This window comes from Phocoena phocoena, chromosome 7 (genome assembly GCF_963924675.1).
Source record: "Phocoena phocoena chromosome 7, mPhoPho1.1, whole genome shotgun sequence".
Lineage (NCBI taxonomy): Eukaryota > Metazoa > Chordata > Mammalia > Artiodactyla > Phocoenidae > Phocoena > Phocoena phocoena.
In genome coordinates this window covers 79,690,933-79,713,555 of record NC_089225.1, presented here as the reverse complement: position 1 = coordinate 79,713,555, position 22,623 = coordinate 79,690,933, and the positions used below count along the sequence as shown (strand labels likewise).

At 39.9% G+C, this 22,623-nt stretch overlaps 1 protein-coding gene across 1 annotated transcript in view; it reads left to right on the top strand.

The window, feature by feature from the left end:
• The first annotated feature begins 2,722 nt into the window (after window positions 1–2,722).
• FTCDNL1 (formiminotransferase cyclodeaminase N-terminal like) overlaps window positions 2,723–22,623 on the top strand; it is a 40,757-nt gene continuing 20,856 nt past the window's right edge. Inside the window, exons 1-2 of the mRNA XM_065881157.1 lie at window positions 2,723–2,837; window positions 5,498–5,593. Of these exons, the coding sequence (XP_065737229.1) occupies window positions 2,723–2,837; window positions 5,498–5,593 (211 nt within the window). The remainder of the gene's footprint in view (window positions 2,838–5,497; window positions 5,594–22,623) is intronic.

Sequence of the window (22,623 nt, the reverse complement as noted above, 5' to 3'; positions counted from 1 at the left end):
AAAAAAAAGCAGGTCCTGATTTTTTGGAAGAGAAATGTATTCTCAAGGTTCACTGGCCTAAAAAAAAGGGAAATGCTTAATGCCTGGTTCCTACTAGCTGTAACTTAGAGTAAATGGGTATATGCTTTTGTCTTGGGGTGGGTCCAGATCATATTCGAAATCGCTCGCGGGCAGTATTTCTCAGAAGGGAATTTATTAAAGATGCGTTTGTGCGTAAACCGGAGAAAAGAGCCCCCTGCTGGTGTAGGATCAGTGGGTAATGACCTCATCATTAGATTCTAATGCCCTTTTAAAAAGTCACTCATTTACGAGAGAATTGTGGAGAGTTACAGGTTAAAGCAGGTGGGGCGGGAAAGCACTTCTAGAGAGAACTTTAAGCCCTCCGGGCCGCCAGCATGCGGTCGGGGCCTGTGGGGTCGGGTGGGGTCAGGGAAGGAGCTGCAGATCAGAGCCGGCGGGCGGCGGGGCTGGAGCGCGCCCGGGCGCCCGGGAGGCGGGGCCAGCGACGGAAGCTGTGCGCCGGTCACGCGCGGCGACTCCGGTTTGGCGCCGTCCTACCCCGCCGCCCTCCGCGCCAGCAGGTGGGTCCCCCAAACCGCGGAGCAGCTAGCGTGGTCGCACGTTCGAGGCGGGCCTGGGGCAGCGCCGCCGCCGGCCGCCCTTCGCTCCGGGGCCCGCCGCCCGCGGACGCTGATACCTCTGCTAGAGTCTCCCGGGGCCCTCAGCGAGTCCCTCGGGTTACCCTTCGGCCCACGTGGCTCTGGGCTACCCCACACCAGAACCTGGGCGGGACCGCGCAGGGGGTCCCAGCAACGGTGTCTGTCTGCCCCAGACCTCGCACTACAGCCTCCTCGGCGAGCCTCTGCCGCCCTAAAAGTGCCGGCGGTGGTGCGTGCGCAGGACACAGGTGATGTGGCAGAGCCGTCGCGAACTGCTCAGCTCCTCAGGGGCCCAGCCGGTTCCTCCGGGGGAGGCAGGTTTTAGGTCTCTCGACGGAAGTAATCCCAAAGGTGATCGAAGTGGTGGGAGGCCTAGGATCACACTCCCTCAAACCACAAAGTGTTTGGGGTCTTGCTCGGGGTCACATTCTTAGAGGCGGAGGGAGAGAAAGACTTCCTCTTTTTACTAACAAGCCTGACTGCTTGCCAAAAGCTTGATATTGCCCCTAGTTTCAGCTTTTGCAGTGAAGGTGGATTTTTCTAACACCATCTTTGTGTGATTTAGCTGTCCACAGGGAATAAAAACGTGGAATGAGAGGATGAAACTAATCTTTTCTTTTGCACTGTTAGGGGTTGCCATAAACACCATTTGTTAAAAAGCATAATTATGTTGGGAAAGTGCCTGATGAGACAATTAAGCTACATAAACACACTGAAAACAAATGAAAGCCAGAAGACGCCCACACCCCTTGTGTAAAGCAATTTTTTGTTTACATAAAAACGAGATGTCTGAGCTGCTCTATTACAACAGTGTTATTAATGTCTACAAAATCCTAATGACCGTATTTTTTATGAATTTTCAATCATGAGATGATGGTCACGATATGAAAACCTGAACTAACCATGAAGCCCTGTATCCCCTCTTAGGTTAAAGTGATCAGGCCAACGAACAATCCTAGTGAACAGAAGCCCGTGGATTTATGCATGGAGAGCACTGTTAATGGCACCACAGCATGTTAGCTTAAACTTACGAGCTTAACGTTTGTCTCAGAGTTGGACATCATTCCCTGCAGTATCCCCACACGGAGAACATTATGTGGCACAAAATGACCCTCATCAAACATTTGCTGATCGAGTTCATGAGGTCCACATTCACTTTTAGCTATATTTAAAAGAGGCCGAAATATGATGACCTGATCTTAAAAAGGGGAATTATTTTCTTTTTGTTTTGAGATATTGAAATTTCTTTAGTTCATAGTATCATTCGGGGTATAGAAAGATAACTAGTTGAAAATGCCATTCTAGAGTACTAAGGAGAATCAAAGCAACCACCAAAACGTGTGTGGAATCATTCCATTTTCAACAAAATCAGTCACATTTTTGGCTGATTATTGAGTAACATATCAGAGTAGTCCATGTCAGCTTTCAGTTCAAGGTACAGAGTCCTGTGAAACAAGATTTTAAGCTGTTATAGGGACTATGGAGATCAAAGTACAAGAGAAATTTAGTCATATAGTTGTCATTTAAAGCCCCCAAATGAGCCCCTTTTGTTAGTTCATATACTGCCCATGGCATGGCCTGTAGAGATACCCTTTCTCTCTGTCAGAATAGTTTTTGTAAGAATCAGCATATTAAGTAATCTGCCTCATTTCTCTTTTCTGCATTTCCCCAGTAATCTCATTTAACGAAAGTATCATGCCTCTTTGAAAATAGGATTAAACTGTGGAAGACAATTCTTAAAAGGAGTAACATACTTTAATGAAGAAGTTTCACAGGACAGAATTCAGACTGAGTAACTTGATGGATATTTTCTAGTGTTGTTGCTATCTTCATATGTTCATGTGTGCATGACCACATATACATGGTTTCCTGGTTGAGTCAATCTGAGGATTTTATCCTTTAGGTGTTACTGAGGAATGAAATAGTGAAATATTCATATTATGACTGCCTGGTTTCGAAAAAGCTATGATTTTTTTAAAAAGTTTAATGAACATGAAAATATGAATGAACTGTAGAAACCAAAATGAAGGCTTATTTTTCTCCTATTCTAGAAGAAAATTACCATGTCTTCTTCCAGACTGGGGCTCCGTTTGGCTGTCTGTTTATTAAACATTTCAGAAGCCAGAAGAAAATACATTGTTGAGAATGTAGCGAAAGCGGCTCTTCTTAAAAAAAATGGTAGGAACAACAGGCAATTGAAGTGAATATGTAGTGTTTTGATAATACAGTAATTTTTGTACTCTGCTAACAATGTCTATAGAACGCTCTTCTTCTTTCTTCCTGAATTTCCCCCCTTGTTCTTGGGCTGTTATAGCTTCTGTAGGACTCCAGGATACTGAGATAGACGACTTACTCAGATGTGCACATATGCTCTTCTCCAAATGCCTGCGTACAATCCCCAGCATACTTCTTCACATTGGAGAGAGTGTCTGAAATGCACATTATTCAGGATATTGGCAGGCTCCTGAGGAGGATATATTTACATAAAGGTTTAATGTTTCCCTTATGGGCCATTTATATGATCATTAATGGAATGAGCATAATTGTATATTATGCTTTTAATTCAGCAGGTTAAATAAAAAATAAACTTACCAAATACCAAGTCCTCTTCAGAAGCACTCCTGCCATCAAAGCCCATGCTGTCATTGCAGCATTAATATTTCTACTGCATTTTCTACGCATAAAGACTCTTAGGCAGTTGCATTTAAGTGTTGTGTGTATGATTACTCTGCGATTCAATTCAGAAGACTGAAACTCAAGCCTCCTTACTCCCTGGGCCAGTATTTACTATAAGACATACTACTCTCTCTTTTTTTTTAACCCTTGTTAAAATGTTCATGTGATGACATACAGTTCTAGACATTTGTTTTTACTTTCACACATACACAGAACATAGTGTATTTACAGACTTACAATCACTTAACTTTGTTATTTGAAACCAACAGCTTTTTGGCAACAGGTGAACGCTAGGGTCACAGCCCTAAAGCATTTGAGAAGAGTCGATTTTAATTTCTGATTGTCATTTTTTATTTGGTTATTGCTTTTCATGAGAGAGAAGTGTTTTCCCCCAGCCCGTTGCTAACACTGAGCACATTTAAGTTACTGTCTTGCAACCTTGAGGGAGCTGGAAATGTCTGTGAAAATTCCTGATAATTTCTAATAAGAAAGCTCCTCTGGAGTCAGTGTGCAGCTGTGCTTTTGCATTCTCTTTGCAGTAAGAGCCAGCTTGGGCCCCTCATTGTCAGATAGTACATCTAGTGGGATTGGGTGAATGTGCAGACATATTCCGTGATTAAGTGACTGGGCAGAGACATTTGTGGAAGCCACACACTGATGGACGCCTGGGTCTCAACTCACAGTTTTGATCAGCTTATTAGTGACAGCAGCTCAAACGGAATTATAGCTATTACACTGCATTACAAATACCAAACAATTTACTTCTGCTGAGGTTCATACTGACAGCTCCTCCTGCCAGCAGTAATTTTTTTTCTATATGCATGCTTAAGAAATTTCAGGAGTGTTTCATTCTTTCAGCATTTGATTCAATTGAATCATATGAAACTGAGAATAAAAGCTTTTCAGAAGAAGATTTAGAATGAAAAAATCAAATCAAATCTTTTCTTCTAAAAGCTTAGGTATGTTGAAAAAAATACATAAAAAGAGGTTGTATGATCGTGTTGCTACCCATCTTTCATAGTTTTAAAAATGCAGGGAAGGTAGCACTAGTTAAGAAAATGACCTGCTGTTTTACAAATACTTTAAAGGCATTTATTTTTAAGTGAGTGGAATAAAACTATATCATCTATATTTTTTCCAATTAAGCAATGTGAAAACATTTAAATGACCTAAAAGGTCTTATGGAAAGAAAGCTGAATTATAAATTTTAGACCTATACCAGGGCAGGTCTCTGTAGATTCTCATTTGGCTATGAGTGAGTGACATAAGTTTATCTTTTCATGTTATTAAAATTAATAGTGCGGGGCTGCTGTAAGCTCTTGTAGTTGCTGCGTGTAACTTATTTTTCCTCTCCTCTGAAAAGATTAATTGTTAAGCTGCCAGGGGACAGGGCGACAAAGATATCATGGCATAGTGAAAGGTTTAATTACCGTCTGAAAACTTTTGTCCTCCACTCTGAATTTGCTTTTGTAGGCATACGAAGAACTTTTAAGGAGCCTGAACCAGGCTTGTAAACTTCAAAAATAACTAGAGGGTTATGTGTGGTTGCCATACAAGGGTATGGCAGCTTTCTCCTTCAGGTTACACATTCAAGTGAGTCACAAGCTGCTGAAGGCTGGAAGTCATTAACATCTGAAGGCTGTTGGTGTCCTTTGAAAAGGAGATGGTGGAGTCACAACAGTTTCTAATAGGCAGGTGCATGTATCCCAGAAACCTCTGCTCCAGGCACTAATTGGCCTATCCTAGTTTTTCCAGATGTTAGATTTTGATTTCTGGGTTTGGAAGGAAAAATTGACAGGGCCTAGAAGATGAGATTGATAAGGAACAGAATTTAGAGTGATATGATTTGGCGATTGAAAGAAGAGCTACTGTCTTAGACTGAGTTAAGAGAACTCTGGCAAGTTCAGAAGCAAGTGCCAGAAAAGTTCTCTCATAGACACCAAAGCCTCGTATCTGAGCTGAGCCATCTGCTTGTATAGGAAGCACTGTAAGAAGTGGATGTTACCGTCTACAAATTTCATGATTAGTCAGAGTCCCTTCAGAGGTCACCCCCCAGAATTTTTCTCTTAAACTATTTCTATTTAATTATATCAGAGGAAATAAAGTATTAAGATTTCATCACAGAAAAAAATTATTGCATTGATGTGTTGCTTTCTTTATAGGACAGAAACATCCTGAGGTATCAGTGCTCAACGTATTTTCTGATCAAGGGTACAACAGATCAGTCATTACAATAGCAGCTTCTGTTGCTGAGTTAGGTAAGATTTCAGTTTCTATTTTTTTACATATGTCTTTTGGCGAAGGGTGAGCTTCAGGTACACCTGAATGCTCTTTAATCACTGATTACCTGTGTTAATCTGGATACTCCCCTCCATTACATAGGGAGTCTACCTCAAAACTGCATTTCATCATTTTTGTGAACATGTACCTCTCAAACATTTCCCATTTCCTCTTCATTAAAATGAACCTTGGGGGTCCAATATTTAATAACATTCTTTCCTTGAAGATGATCACATATCCTTTGTGGTTAAGAAAAATATCTTCATGTTTTAACCTGTGAAGTAATAGTGTTGAAGTCAGCCTTGATTTCACTGATAAGTTGACATGGAATGAAACATGCTAAGCAGTTGTGTTTTAGGTTGGGAGCCTGACATCGTGAGTTGGTCCACTGGGTGAAATGAAATGGGTTTCAAGTCTTCTGTTGTAAGGTTTAGTGGGACAACTTGAATTTGAAGTTTCATAATTGTTTAAAGAAAAACCTGTATTATTTTAGTATTGCTTGGTAAAGGGTTTAAAATATTTTCTTTTTTAAAAAAAATTAATTAATTAATTTATTTTTGGTTGCGTTGGGTCCTGGTTGCTGTGCATGCATTTTCTTTAGTTGCTGAGAGCGGGGGCTACTCTTTGTTGTGGTGTGCAGGCTTCTCATTGTGGTGGCTTCTCTTGTTGGGGAGCACCGGCTCTAGGTGTGCGGGCTTCAGTAGTTATGGCTCGTGGGCTCTAGAGCACAGGCTCAGTAGCTGTGGCTCACAGGCTTAGTTGCTCCACGGCATGTAGGATCTTCCCGGACCAGGCCTCAAACCTGTGTCCGCTGCATTGGCAGGCGGATTCTTTACCACTGCGCCACCAGGGAAGTCCTAAAATACTTTCAAATAAACTTGACTTCAACTTAGCAGATTGTCTTTTTTCAAAAGGTATATTTGTTTGGAAAACAAAGAGCTGATGGATAGTTCCCAGCAGATATAGGACCGATTATCTTCCTTATTGTTTAGCTCTCTTGCCAAATGGTCATACTGCACTGCAAATAAAAACTCAGAGTAATAACATAACACTCTGATGTGTCTATAATATGTATTTAGATAGAATAATTTAATGAAAAATCTAATTATAAGAGCAGAACTAAAATACTTATGCTTTTAAAAATTTATGTTTGTGTGTATATTTTATTATAAATTCATAAAATATTCTGAAAATAACAAGGAATTTTATCAGATTAATCTGATAAAATTGAAAAAATTTAAAGTAACCAATTGTAAAAAAAAATACAATACAAAGTTTCTTAAGACTGATAAACTTTGTATACTTCCTCCACTTTGGGGAGTAAGGAGTTAGAAGAAATGTGAAACTTTGTGACACTTGGGAGGTGGGGAGAGGGGAAATGTTGGGTCTTTCGTTTTTCTTTATTTTGGATGGATAAACAATCTTCTATACATATTACAGAAAAACAACTGGTGGGGCAATAATAAATATAGCTACTTCTTTAGATGAGATTGAAAGTTTAATTTTTTTTTTTTTTTTTTTAAGGCAATTCCGTTCTGGCTGCCTGCCTGGAGGCCTTCCAGTCAATTGATATGGAGGTTCAAGAGGGGATCCATCCTTGCCTGGGAGCAGTGGACCTGATTCCCATTTACCCTCTCTCTGGTGTTGGAGTGGAAGAGTGTGGAGCTGTGGCCAGAAGTAAGAGAAAGTTTGGGGTAGTGTGTTATTCCTTAATGGAAACCATTTTTACAAGTCAGAATAGCTTGTGACAATATAATCACTCCTCAGTTCCCTGGGAAAAGTCAACCTTGAAGAATTGTATCAACAGTAAGCTTCCATGGGTTGCAGTGGCACACTGTGTCGCTGTAACTCATCCTTCCACTTTCTACCCCATGACGCTGTGGAACACTAAATGCTGTAGGATGCAGCAAATCAACCATTGTGACCCTTGCAAATTCACGATAGACCATGAGGAGACAGCAGTAGTCTCTAATGAGTTCTTTAGACTCTTCGGGGCAGGACGATGGTGTGTTTCACCCATCTTTGTCCTATTTTCTTGAGCAGGAGTAATGATGAGGTTGAAAACCCACTTAAATGTTAACTCCTACCCCTTTTTCCTCTGATTTTTTTTTTCTTTTTTCCTTGTGCACAACGCTCTTTAAGGTTTTCTTTAGAACTGAACTGTCACATGCTTGATTTCAGCCCCATGGGCAAGTTTAATTTGGAAAATTTGAGCTATGTCACTTGAGGTGTTTTTGAATTAAGCAAATTGGGAGAAAAGAAAGACCTTTTGCCTGGACTGTCTAGCTGGTTAATTATGAGATGCAGAGACTTATAACCTTTGGGGAAAAGTCCGCCTTAGGATGACTGCAAACTTCTCTGTATGACCTCAGAAATCCTCTGTGGTGGTGCCTCACTTTTAGGTAATAGGGAAATGTCTAACATTTGGGATGTAGATTTGGACTCTAGCTGAGCTCCATCAAGCGCTAGAAATATGAAATGAGACTTGTTTCCAAAGGTGTATCTCATTCCATGTGTTGCATTTTAACATGACCTGACTGACAATCGATGGATTATTTCCCAGAGAAATCATGGCCCAAAATTTGCTTTACCTTTCATCTAAGAAAGAGTTAAAATTCAGCATGGGGGAAAATGCATTTCACACAAAAATGAAGAGTTCAGAATTGTCCAGACCAGAATAATGATTTTAATGTCTTCAAAAAAATTATGTTCAATTACATTAAATCTCAAATTAGCTAGTACATGAAGTTCTTCATTACATCAGGACTAGTCCACCCCAGATGTTTGGCCAGAGTAAGAGACAGTTGACAACAGGAGGGTCTGGACACAGTATTTCTCCCTTCCTTTGCCCTTTTGCTTCATTGGCAGCTACTGTACCTCATGATTTAAACATGGACATTTCTAATTAAATGAGAGCTCAGCTGCATTCTTGAACTAATTTATAACATTCGATTTGAAATGTAATAGCTTCAATCTTCATCTGATTAAAACCAGTCATATACTGTACATGGTTACTATTTTGATGCTCCAACATGCAGTTTTTATTTTTACATTCTCCTTTCTACACAGCTGTTCATCTAATATCACCCAATTTTTTTTGGTTTGTTTTTTTTTTTTTGTTTTTTTGGTAACAGCATGCTTAGGCATTCGTATGAGGCAGAAGTATTCATGTTCTAGGATCTCACTGTTTTCAGAACAGTGACAGGATGTTTTTCACTAGAGTAACCCCTTGTCAGGGAAACCATGTTAAAATAATAATTTAACTAACTTTCTTTGGGAGGAAGAGCAATGGAGAACATTCCAGTGACATAGAAGATAGTTGATATTGACATGTGTAATTCATGTATGTTTTATATGCAAAAATTCTGGAGAATATATATTTTAGAGCTTTTTTTTAAAAAAAATTATTTATTTATTTTTGGCTGTGTTAGGTCTTCGTTTCTGTGCGAGGGCTTTCTCTAGTTGTGGCAAGTGGGGGCCACTCTTCATCGCGGTGCGCGGGCCTCTCACTGTCGCAGCCTCTCTTGTTGCGGAGCACAAGCTCCAGACGCGCAGGCTCAGTAGTTGTGGCTCACGGGCCCAGTTGCTCCGCGTCATGTGGGATCTTCCCAGACCAGGGCTCGAACCTGTGTCCCCTGCATTGGCAGGCAGATTCTTAACCACTGCGCCACCAGGGGAACCCTATTTTAGAGCTTTTTGATAGCAGCTGGAAGCTTGCTTATTCCTTAAGCAAGGGATTCTTAAAGTGAGGTCCAAAGTTGATGTTCAGGGGACTTATAAATAATGTCAAAATCACTTGTAAGTTTTTATGATGTGCACTTGTGTATACATACATAGATACACTCATAATTTTGCATATAATTTTAGTTTAAGAACTTCTAGAATAAAGGGCACAGCAATGCAGAGTCCTAGAGGTGGAAGCAGCCTGGGCTTGAGGACCTGAAAGGACTGCAGTGTTGCTGGCTGAAACTTACAGATGGGGTGGGGGTGGGAAGGTTAAGAAATGAAGCTCCAGAGGTAATCAGAGGCGAGGTCATGAAGTCTTATATGCCAGGTTAAGGTTCACACTTTATCCTAAACGCAGTGGAAACTGTTGGAAGAGTTTTAAGAAAGAAAGTCTATGATTGGCTTTGAACATTAGAAAGATAACTTTGTTTGTATGATAGAGAATGGACAAGGAGCAGGTAGATCAGTCTGGAAAGGTGATGGTGGCCTAAGATAATAGAGAATGGAGAGAATGGGGAGACTCCATAGGAGGTTGGGGTATGAGCAGTGGTATGAAAGTGTCTTCACTTACAGATGCTGCCATGTAAAAAAAGGTGACACATAGATCTAGTCTATATTTATTTAAAGCTTATAATTAAAAAAAATGTTTTGGACTTTGGTTTTCATTTTCTATAAAACCACATTTGATCTATTAGGCTCCATTTCATTTTTATCTGTATTATGTCTCTAAAATTTTTCTCCTCCTCCCTTTTTCCCTTCTCCATTCCATCCTTTTCTCTCTCCCTTCTTTCCTCCTTCCGTTCCTCTCTTTGCTTCTTTTTGTTGTTATCAAAATGATACATGAACATGGTTAAAAGTCAAATTTACAGGGTTTGTTCCCCAAACTCTAGACCTACATAACTTGCCTTTCCTCCTCACTCTGTATACACTTCAGTTTCCTTCTCCCCTGAGCCAAGTACTTTCAACTCTTTTATTATTTAGGATTCAAATCCAGATATCTGAATATCATACCTGTATTGGTACTTCTTGTTTTTTTAAGTTTTAGGCATTATCTGTTGACTTCTCACTGCAAAAGATGAGAATTTAGCTTCCTTTCACCCACCTCTCACCCCCAGCGCGCACACACACACACACACACACATTTCCCACTTACTTCCGAATTCTCCCTCCTCACCATATAGTTATATCTTGGAACAGTATTTAGTGGTCACATTATTATAACTGTGTAAACATTATTTATAATGAAGCATTTAGAATGTTATTATTTTACCCTTCTCTACAACTTTTTCTTTTTGCTGCAATTGATCATTATCTTTTTGATTGTTTGCTTACTTTTTTATATACTTACCACTGGTTTAACCCCACACTCTGTCACTAATGACATCTCTCCATGCATTCAGATAGAACACACCATGTATTGACTGTTCTATAAATTTCATCTTCTTAAAAAAAACCTATCTTTTAGGGGAATTCCCTGGTGGTCCAGTGGTTAGGACTCTGCGATCTCACTGCTGAGGGCCTGGGTTCGATCCCTAGTTGGGTAACTAAGATCCCACAAGCCACACAGTGTGGCCCAAAAAAACCCCAACTTTCTTCTAGAACTCTCTGATCTGGTTCAGTTAGGACGATTTACTCTCAATTTGTTGAGGATGACTGTCATCATGGCATCTCCCATTATTTTTTTCCTGGGTGTTCCCTTCATCTTTCTCTATTTTGGATCCCCTGGTTCCTGAATCCCATATCTTCTCTTTTTTTCCCCCTTCTTCTATGTCCTTGTTTTGGTGGAACATATCCCCTACTAGCTTTCCAAAAAAAAGTGGGGTGGGGGCAGGGAGAGTACATTTTTGAGAACTTACATGTCTGAAAATGCCATTATTCTACCTTCACACTTAACTTTTAGTTTAGCTAGGTATAGAATAATAGGTTAGAAATAATTTTCCTTTATTTTGATGATGATGTATCAATTCTCATTTCCATGTTGCTGTTGAGACTTTTGAAGCATTATGATTCCTGATCTTTGTATGTGACCTGTCACTTCTCACTGGAAGCTTGTAAGATCTTCACTTTGTTCCTAGTGTTCTGGAATTTCTGTGATGTGCCTTTGTATACGTCTGTTTTCATTCATTATGCTGGATAACTGGTAGGCCCTTTGAATTCTTGAAACTTGTCCCCCAGTGCTGGAAGTTCTCTTGAGTTATTCCATTGATATTTCATTTTTTTAAACATCTTTATTGGAGTATAATTGCTTTAAAATGGTGTGTTAGTTTCTGCTTTATAACAAAGTGAAGCAGCTATACATATACATATATCCCCATTTCTCCTCCCTCTTGCATCTCCCTCCCACCCTCCCTATCCCACCTTTCTAGGTGGTCACAAAGCACCAAGCTGATCTCCCTGTGCTATGCGGCTGCTTCCCACTAGCTAGCTATTTTACATTTGGTAGTGTATATATAAGTCCATGCCACTTTCTCACTTTGTCCCAGCTTACCCTTCCCCCTCCTTGTGTCCTCAAGTCCATTCTCTACGTCTGCCTCTTTATTCCTGTCCTGCCCCTAGGTTCTTCAGAACAATTTTTTTTTTTTTAGATTCCATATATATGTGTTAGCATATGGTATTTATTTTTCTCTTTCTGACTTACTTCACTCTGCATGACAGTCTCTAGGTCCATCCACTTCACTACAAATAACTCAGTTTTGTTTCTTTTTATGGCTGAGTAATATTCCATTGTATATATGTGCCACATCTTCTTTATCCATTCATCTGATGATGGACACTTAGGTTGCTTCCATGTCCTGGCTGTTGTAAATAGAGCTGCAATGAACATTGTGGTACATGACTCTTTCTGAATTATGGTTTTCTCAGGGTATATGCCCAGTAGTGGGATTGCTGGGTCGTATGGTAGTCCTATTTTTAGTTTTTTGAGGAACCTCCATACCGTTCTCCATAGTGGCTCTATCAGTTTACATTCCCACCAACAGTGCAAACCCTCTCCAGCATTTGTTGTTTGTAGATTTTCTGATGATGCCCATTCTAACTGGTGTGAGGTGATACCTCATTGTAATTTTGGTTTGCATTTCTCTAATGATTAGTGATGTTGAGCATCCTTTCATGTGTTTGTTGTCAATCTGTATATCTTATTTGGAGAAATGTCTATTTAGGTCTTCTGCCCATTTTTGGATTGGGTTGTTTGTTTTTAGGATATTGAGCTGCATGAGCTGCTCTTAAATTTTGGAGATGAATCCTTTGTCAGTTGCTTCATTTGCAAAAATTTTCTCCCATTCTGAGGGTTGTCTTTTCATCTTGTTTATGGTTTCTTTTGCTGTGCAAAAGCTTTTAAGTTTCATTAGGTCCCATTTGTTTATTTTTGTTTTTATTTCCATTTCTCTAGGAGGTGGATCCAAAAGGATCTTGCTGTGATTTATGTCAGAGAGTGTTCTGCCTATGTTTTCCTCTAAGAGTTTGATAGTGTCTAGCCTTACATTTAGGTCTTTAATCCATTTTGAGTTTCTATTTATGTATGGTGTTAGGGAGTGTTCTAATTTCATTCTTTTATATGTAGGTGTCCAGTTTTCCTGGCACAACTTATTGAAGAGGCTGTCTTTTCTCCATTGTATACTCTTGCCTCCTTTATCAAAAATAAGGCGATCATATGTGTGTGGGTTTATCTCTGGGCTTTCTATCCTGTTCCATTGATCTATATTTCTGTTTTTGTGCCAGTACCATCCTGTTTTGATTACTGTAGCTTTGCAGTATAGTATGAAGTCTGGGAACCTGATTCCTCCAGCTCTGTTTTTCTTTCTCAAGATTGCTTTGGCTATTCGAGGTCTTTTGTGTTTCCATACAAACTGTGTGAAAAATGCCATTCGTAGTTTGGTAGGGATTGCATTGAATCTGTAGACTGCTTTGGGTAGTTTAGTCATTTTCACAATGTTGATTCTTCCAATCCAAGAACATGGTATAACTCTCCATCTGTTTATATCATCTTTAATTTCTTTCATCAGTGTCTTATACAGGTCTTTTGTCTCCTTAGGTAGGTTTATTCCTAGGTATTTTATTCTTTTTGTTGCAGTGGTAAATGTGTTTCCTTAATTTCTCTTTCAGATTTTTCATCATTAGTGTATAGGAATGCAAGAGATTTCTGCACATTAATTTTGTATCCTGCTACTTTACGAAATTCATTGTTTAGCTCTAGTAGTTTTCTGGTAGCATCTTTAGGATTCTCTATGTATAGTATCATGTCACCTGCAAACAGTGACAGTTTTACTTCTTTTCCAATTTGGATTCCTTTTCTTTCTTTTACTTCTCTGATTGCCGTGGCTAAAACTTCCAAAACTATGTTGAATAATAGTGGTGAGAGTGGACAGCGTTGTCTTGCTCCTGATCTTAGAGGAAATGGTTTCAGTTTTTCACCATTGAGAACGATGTTGGCTGTGGGTTTCGTCATATATGGCCTTTATTATGTTGAGGTAAGTTCCCTCTATGCCTACTTTCTGGAGGGTTTTTATCATAAGTTGGTGTTGAATTTTGTCAGAAGCTTTTTCTGCATCTGTTGATATGAACATATCATTTTTCTCCTTCAGTTTGTTAATATGGTGTATCACATTGATTGATTTGCATATATTGAAGAATCCTTGCATTCCTGGGATAAACCCCACTTGATCATGGTGTATGATCCTTTTAATGTGCCGTTGGATTCTGTTTGCTAGTATTTTGTTGAGGATTTTTGCATCTATGTTCATCAGTGATATTGGCCTGTAGTTTTCTTTCTTTGCAATATCTGTTCTGGTTTTGGTATCAGGGTGATGGTGGCCTCATAGGATGAGTTTGGGAGTGCTCCTCCCTCTGCTATATTTTGGAAGAGTTTGAGAAGGATAGGTGCTAGCTCTTCTCTAAATGTTTGATAGAATTCGCCTGTGAAGCCATCTGGTCCTGGACTTTTGTTTGTTGGAAGACTTTTAATTACAGTCTCAATTTCAGTGCTTGTGATTGGTCTGTTTATATTTTCTATTTCTTCCTGGTTCAGTCTCGGAAGGTTGTGCTTTTCTAAGAATTTGTCCATTTCTTCCAGGTTGTCCATTTTATTGACATATACTTGCTTGTAGTAATCTCTCATGATCCTTTGTATTTCTGCAGTGTCAGTTGTTACTTCTCTTTTTTCATTTCTAATTTTATTGATTTGAGTCTTTTCCCTCTTTTTCTTTTTTTTTTTTTCCCTCTTTTTCTTGATGAGTCTGGCTAATGGTTTATCAGTCTTGTATATCTTATCAAAGAACCGGCTTTTAATTTTATTGATCTTTGCTATTGTTTCCTTCATTTCTTTTTCATTTATTTCTGATCTGATCTTTATGATTTCTTTCCTTCTGCTAACTTTGGGGTTTTTTGTTCTTCTTTCTCTAATTGCTTTAGGTGCAAGCTTAGGTTACCATTGATATTTCTTCCATTTTCTCAATTCTTTCTGGAAGCTCCATATTTGAATATTGGAAGTCTTGTATTGGTTCTCTACACTTACTTTCTCTTTTTTAAAATCACTTTATATTTTTATAATAATTTCTTACAAATTTCCTCTACTTTATATCCCAAGCCTTCAATAAGTTTTTCATTTCCTCTATATTAGTTTCCAAGTGCTTTTACTCTCTGAATGTTCATTTTATTTTTTTATTCTAAATAATGTCCTGGTCATGTCTCATGAATACAGTGTCAGTGAATAATTTTTGACAGTTTCTTCTTTCTGCGTGGTGTCTGTTCCCCAACATGCCCCCCCGCCCCCGCATCCACACCACCAAGGTTGCTTTCTCCTGTTTGTTTTAAAGGCTTTCCTCAGATGTCAGATCGTCATTGGTTGGCTGCTTACTCTAAGAGTGGACACTAAAGGACTGAATGGATAATTTGAGTATTTAGGTGGGGTTTGTCAACTGTAGGCCGACCTGGCTGCGTAGTTTCTATAGGGAGCGTCCATTTCAGTATCTTTGGGGTCTTTCCTCTTGGGCTGTTCAAGTTTCTTAGAGAAGGATTCTCCAGTCTTCAGCCTGGAGTATACACACAGCTGTCCATGATTTAGGAGTTGAGTTGCAGAAGAGGGCTAGAAGAGTCACCGCATTTAGTGTGTAAATGTTCCCTTAATTCCCCTCTTTTCATGAATCCCCTACCCTCAGCTGTATCCCGCAGCCCAGATGCCTTGTGTTTTTACCTCTTGTGTCTTCTGCCAGTTGCCTGTCTGTGTGGAGGGGTTGGGATCTAACTACTGCTTAAACAGACTTTCCACCATTCTCCCTGTTTTGAGCTATGCCTTTACCTTCCTTCCCAGAGTGAGGTCACCAGTTCTGACCATTTCCAGGTACCAGTGCTCTAAGTCAGGCTGCTTCTCTGCTGTCTGGGGTCTGCTGAATCTCCTGCTCTTCTTATATCTGCTCTCCAAGTTCCAACGCCATTGCTTCTTCTTCCATTTCTATTTGTTTGAGTGAATCAATGCTTTAAAAAATAGACCTCTTTACCATCTGTTTCCTGGGGTATTTGGAAGAAGTGAAAGTAAACATAGGAATCTATGCTCCCATCTCTACTTGGAAGTCCCTACTTCTCTAATTCCTCATGGTGATTTTGATTATCTTAGATCCTTCAAGAGCAGTGAATTCACCTAATTTGGAACCAAAGGTAAATTTACAGTAACATTATTCTTTTTTCTGACTTCTAACTCAATATTGAAGGTATTTAGTCTCAATTTCTGGGCTTCAATAAATTTTGTATAGACAATTTCTCCAAAGGATTACTGTGGGCTATCGTGCTGCCTGTATGTTTTCCACATCTTCCTTACTCGATGGTTCACCTGCAGGAGCCAGCGTCTCTGAAACATGAGCTTGTTTCTCATGTACACACAAAACTTCCTGAGAAGGACTGAGTGAAGGTGGAGGGGAGGGGTCAGGGCAGAAGGTGCTCAGGCAAATCCCCCCAATGATTTGCTGGTGAAAATGGGCTTAACTAACATGTAGGTTCATAATATTCAGCTTTTTTTTTTTTTTTTTTCGCGGTACGCAGGCCTCTCACTGTTGTGGCCTCTCCCATTGCGGAGCATAGGCTGCAGACACGCAGGATCAGCGGCCATGGCTCACAGACCCAGCCGCTCCACAGCATGTGGGATCTTCCCGGACCAGGGCACGAACCCGTGTCCCCTGCATTGGCAGGCGGACTCTCAACCACTGCGCCACCAGGGAAGCCCCATAATATTCAGCTTTAAAAGTCTGGACCATAGCTATAAAATTTGTAAATCATATGGAAACTTGCTGTTTGTTTTATGTCATTAATCAAATGAAATAAGGTTTATATAATGCGTTATAAATTGACATTATTTAGGATATTGGAAAGATAAAATGCTAGTTAAGTAAGTTACATAAGTAAAGATTTAGCTCTTACATGATTGAGTTTTTTTGGATTTATCTTAAAATAGATACAACATTAATGAATTTGATTAGAATTATCAGCCTTGTTAGATGATTTTTTGAGTATTTTCATGGCTTGGAGGACATGTGCCATGACAGATTCACACAACATCAACACTTGTGTGATAGTCTTAAGACCCTTCGATTACCTTATTACGGATTGTCAAAACATGGGCTGATCTGGCAAATCAGAAACAACTTTTCACTTCAAGAATTTTCTACTCTGATTCTCCAGTTGCTATGGAGATTGTCTCATAAAACAGCCTTGGATTTTTGTTGAGATTAGTCAGTTTAGATGTTGGGTTCTGATATAGTTCTCTCTACCATGAGTACTACCTTCATTGCCGTAGCATAAAAGCAATGGTTGATTTTACAAGCATATGTTAACATAGTTTAAGACATAGCATTTACTTTGACAATTATAGGATACTGCCACCATATAAAAAGCTGAAAAAAAAAAGGGATTGCGCATTGGGAAAGTACATAAAATATCAAAACTGATTTCCAGCAACTTGAGTGCATTCTATCTATGAAGGAGAGTTACCAGGTGTTCATAAATGCATATTGCTACAAGCTTAATAAATGCAACAGGATTATATCAACCACTGTAAAACAGAGCTACTAATGAGAAAGGAAAAGACCAAATGAGAGAACTAGGATAAACTAACCTATTCTTCCATGACCAGCAATTACTGATGCACACATCCATACTTGAAAAAGCTGCTCTCTTTCTCTCACTTTGGCTCTGCAGCAACCTGAAGTCCAAGTAAATCAATACCCCACAGGCACCCCTTGGCCAGTGGGAGACCTGAGCTGGTAGACAGACAATTCTAAGGCCCATTCCAGCAAGACCAAGCCCCAGTTGCTCGTAGCGATGACTAGCTTGATAACACACCCTCGTATTGGCTTTCCCTTCTTCCCTGTTTTACTCTTGGTATATACTGAATAGACTTTATTGAACATTTTGACAGGAATAAATGTACCATAAGAATTTTCTCATTGGGATGAGTAGGTGGAGTGCATGAAACCTTTGCCGTCTGACTGTACACTTCTTGTAATTCTTCCCCAGTCTATAAGTCTATAGTTTAAAACTGGGAGACACCCCCCCCCAACCACTTCACCTAGGGAAAGGGTCTCCTAGAATACTCAGGATCAAGCTATGGGTCACTGTGGGAGATGTTAAAAGTTTAGGGGTTCTAAGTTTTCTGATTTTCAGTATATATATATATATATATATATATATATATATATATATATGGCGCCCAGAGATTAAATTTATGTTATTGCTGATGGTGTTTTAGAGAATGGGGATTTATAGCATATGATTGATAGGATGCTAACTTTTTCAGCCCAGACTCCTAACCTTGGCTACGCTTTTCCTGAATTCCTTTTCCTTTCCATCTCTCCTTCCTAGCATATACAGTGACTTCCAGTGTCAAGACCACTAGGATCAGAAAATTCTAAGGAAATAATGTAGTCATGCTAGTGGCTTTGATGGACCTATAAGATTAAGTGCATCAACCCAAGTCTCTGCACACCCTCATGCGCCCACCACCTGGTCTCCAGCGGGCAAGTAAGGGTGTGCTTCTCAGGAGACCCAGGAGACCCCAACACATGGTTACCATGATGTGCTATTATAATGATTATAGCATTATTATTAATTAGGTTCTCATTTATTGTGTGACTCAAAATTGCATATATGAAATAACTCACTCTCCAATTTTAATTAACCAAGAAATACATAGTAGGATAATATCTCAAGATGATAATTGTTGTGCCTCTCTTTCCCCCATAGCTTATGCGTGACTGTTTCCTGGACAGTCTTGAGTTATTTGCTACCTTGAGGGGTATAGAATTGTTATAGTGAGAATGAAGAAGTAACAGTCAGTGTTCATGTTTGAATTTTTGACAACCAAAAGGAGAGGGCTTGGAAAAGCAGGTTACAAAGTTTATTCCATCGCAATAGAATAGAGAAAGAAGGAAGGCCACCTCACTCCCTGCTCCCAGGAAGATGAGGACTCAGGGTGGGGTTTGGGAGGAGAGCATTACAAATAGTACACTTCTTCCTTTCCCAAATCTTGAACCAATTCGACAGTAGAGAAAGGCAGATGAGAAGTGGAAATACTAACTTTACTACTGTTAAAACTAAAATGACAGCTAGGCTTCCCTACCTGGAGAATTAGACAGACTCATGCAGCCAGTAACAGGCAGCACTAGACAGCACAGGCCCGACCCTGGCAAGCTAATGGCAAGGAGGGGGTGGAGCGGAATGTATGTTTCCTGCTGACAGCTAGCTCCTAAGAAGGAAGAGGGGAGAGGGGAGTAGGCCTATGCAAACCCAGCTTCTCTCCCAAACTCCCCATCAGGGAATGGATGTTGGAAGGAAGCAAGGCCAATGTTTTAATTTTCTAAGGCTGCAGTAACAGAAGTGCCTCAGACTGGGTGGTTTAAACAACAGAAATTTATTGTTTCACAGTTCTGGAGGCTAGAAGTCCGAGATCAGGGTGTCGGCAGGGTTGGTTTTTTCTGAGTGCTGTGAGGGAAGGATCTGTTCCATTTTGGCTTGTGGATGGCCCTCTTCATGTTCACATGGCATTCTCCCTGTATATTGTCTGTGTCCAGATTTCCCCTTTTTATGAGGACACCAGTCATATTGGATTAGGGCCCCACTCCATTCCAGTATATGACCTCGTGTTAACTAATTATATCTGCAATGACCCTATTCCCAAATAAGGTCACATTCTCATGTCCTGGCGGCTATGAATTCAGCAGATGAATTTTTTCACGGGGCACAGTTTAACTCATAACAGCCAGCAAGACCAGCAGGACTCTCTCCATGTGGAAGGAAACATCAGTAGTGGGCAGGAAGCCTTTTCCTTCAAAAGGAGATTTAATGTGGTGGGCATGGGTACGTGGAAATGAGCATCCCCTGAGAGGTGGTAAAAAGGAGAGGGATTGTGGGCAGGGGGGTGGGAGGATTTGATCTGTTTTGGGGGCAAGCGGCAATAATTAGGGCTAGGCTTGAGACTACTAAGAGGTGGTTGAGTGGTGTCAGTGGCCAGTGGCCAGGAAGATGGAGGATATAGGGGAGCCGAACACATACAAGGAGACCAGGCTACCTCATGTGAACTAGTTGTTTGGCATTTGGAGAGCTGTAGTTGGATGGAAGCGCCACCTTAACTCTTCCTTGCTGTGGGGAGTGGGCTTTATACTGAAGGCTGTTTACACATCACTGATACATTGGCCAGCAGAAGGATTCCTGACCATCCCCAAAGCTTAGTCATGTCCCATCTGAACTACTCTTTGGGGTAGTCCCAGCTTCTTGATATCCCCCCTGAAGGAGAATGAGAAGTCCTTACAAAGAGGGTGCACTATATGGAAGCGACAGGCCAATTCCAATGCCCCCACCCTTTACACATGTGTATGTATGTGTGTGTGTATATATATATATATATATATATATATATATGCACATGCCCATAGTTTTTTTGTGTGTTTGTTTGTTTGTTTTTTTGCGGTACATGGGCCTCTCACTGTTGTGGCCTCTCCCGTTGCGGAGCAAGGCTCCGGACGTGCAGGCTCAGTGGCCATGGCTGACGGGCCCAGCTGCTCTGCGGCATGTGGGATCTTCCCAGACTGGGGCACAAACCCGTGTCCCCTGCATCGGCAGGTGGACTCTCAACCACTGTGCCACCAGGGAAGCCCTGCCCATAAGTTTTTGATCAGTGTGATCTAAACAGTTACATTACATTGAATGGCTAGACAGGGAAGCCAAACGGTAAGTGGACAGAACAAGAATTTTGCAGCTGAACAAAGCTGATTTCAAACCCCAGGTCTCCTACTTATTTGCTAGCTGACTTTAGGAAAATTGTTTAGTCTCTTTTATAGTCTTTTTGGTTTTATATCTATACAATGGGGAATAATATCATCCTGTCAGGATGGTTATAGAAAATAATGCCCACATGTAAAGCCCCTGGTCCCCTACCTCCCACCAGTAAAGAGCTGTCACTATTTTTAGTGATTCTCTGTGGCCTTATGGAGAGGGTTGCTGAGCAGTGGGGACCCAAGCTATTCCCCTCCCCATAAAGAGAGTGGATCTCTCTTCTCTGTTTTATGTTATCAAGATCCCAAATAAAGTCACCTTTCGAGGAAAGGGATTGTGCGACAAGATGTTTGAAAACCACTTGGGCAGGAGATCTCTGAAGTGCTTTCAGCTCTAAAATTCTAAGTCCTAGAGCAGACAGCTTCTTGCATATCAGTTCTTCATTTGCAAAATGGTATTCAGCACATATTTCAGAGAACTGTTATGAAGATAAATGGAGAGATATTTGTGAACATCCAAACAGTGTTGGAGTGCCTGTTATGTTTCCGTTTACCATAGTAAATGCTATGGTGACTATAGGAGAAGTATAATAGAGTTCCTTCCCCCAAGAAAGCTGGACCATAAAATCTGTACCTGAAACAGGAGAGAGCACCATAGGACAGAATAAAATAAGTGACTGGATACAGTGTAAGTTACATATGTGAGGTCACTCAAGAAAGTGTAATTCTTTAAACAAACAATATCGTGTCCTCACAGAGTGGTAATTATATCAGCATATTCCCTGCAAAGGAATAACAAGCTCTTTGTATACACATCTCCATGAAAGTATATGTTATATACAAGGAAATAGTAAGATTCTTGGATTCTTGGATATAAAGACATATGTGTGGGGCAGTTCCCTGGTGGCCTGATGGTTGGGATTCTGGGCTTTCACTGCTGTGGCCTGGGTTCAGTCCCTGGTCGGGGAACTGAGATCCCACAAGCCATGCAGTGCAGCCAAAAAAAAAAATAGAAAGAAAGGAAGGGAGGGAGGGAGGGAGAGAGGAAGGAAGGAAGGAAGACATATGTGTAAAATATGTCCCAGACTACTAATATACCATATTTTTATGGATACCTATATCTCCATGAAATTGTGTGGTTTACTAAGGGTTTGGGGGCACATAATTCTTATGTTTTTGATAAGGATAGAGGATAGGTCCAATTTTTTCATTCTATAGCTAGAAAACAGACCTAGAAATATTAAGAAACTTACTCATAGTTTTCCATCTAGACAGCAGCAGAACAAAGGATCCTCACAACTGTTTATTTGCCAGACCTTGCCTGGAACTTTTTATTAATTCCCTTTTTCAGAATTTCAAACATTACAGGTAAGGTTAAAGTTCACCTCTGGCCACCAACTATATTCCTGGTTCCCTGAACCACCCCTTCTGAGTTATGGTATCGTATGCTCACACTCAATCCAGAATTTCCCCCATGCTTTTATTTATACCTATGTATATACTCATAAATCCAATATAGTATTTCTTGTACGTGTTTGTAGTATAAATGCTATTGTACTATACATTTTAAATTTTTTAATTTAATTTAATTTTTTTATTGAAGTATAGCTGATTTACAGTGTTGTGTTAGTTTCAGGTGTACAGCAAAGTGCTTCAGTTATATATATATATATATATATATATATATATATATATATGTACATTCTCTTTTCAGATTCTTATACTATAACTTTTATTCGGCAAGATATCTTGGAAATCTGTCCATGGTGTTACATATAGCTCACTCCTTTTAACAGCTGTATAGTTATCATAGTATGCATATATCACATTTTTTCTGTTCCCCTATTTATAGACACTTAGATTGTTTCTCATTTTTTCCAATACAAATAGTGTAGCAGTGAACACTCTTGAATATACTTTCTTGTATACAAATGTAAGGATTTCTCTAGAGCAAATAAAAAGGAATGGATCATTAGGTACAAACATTTCAAAATATTTTTACAGATTAATTTTTATATGAAAATTAATCA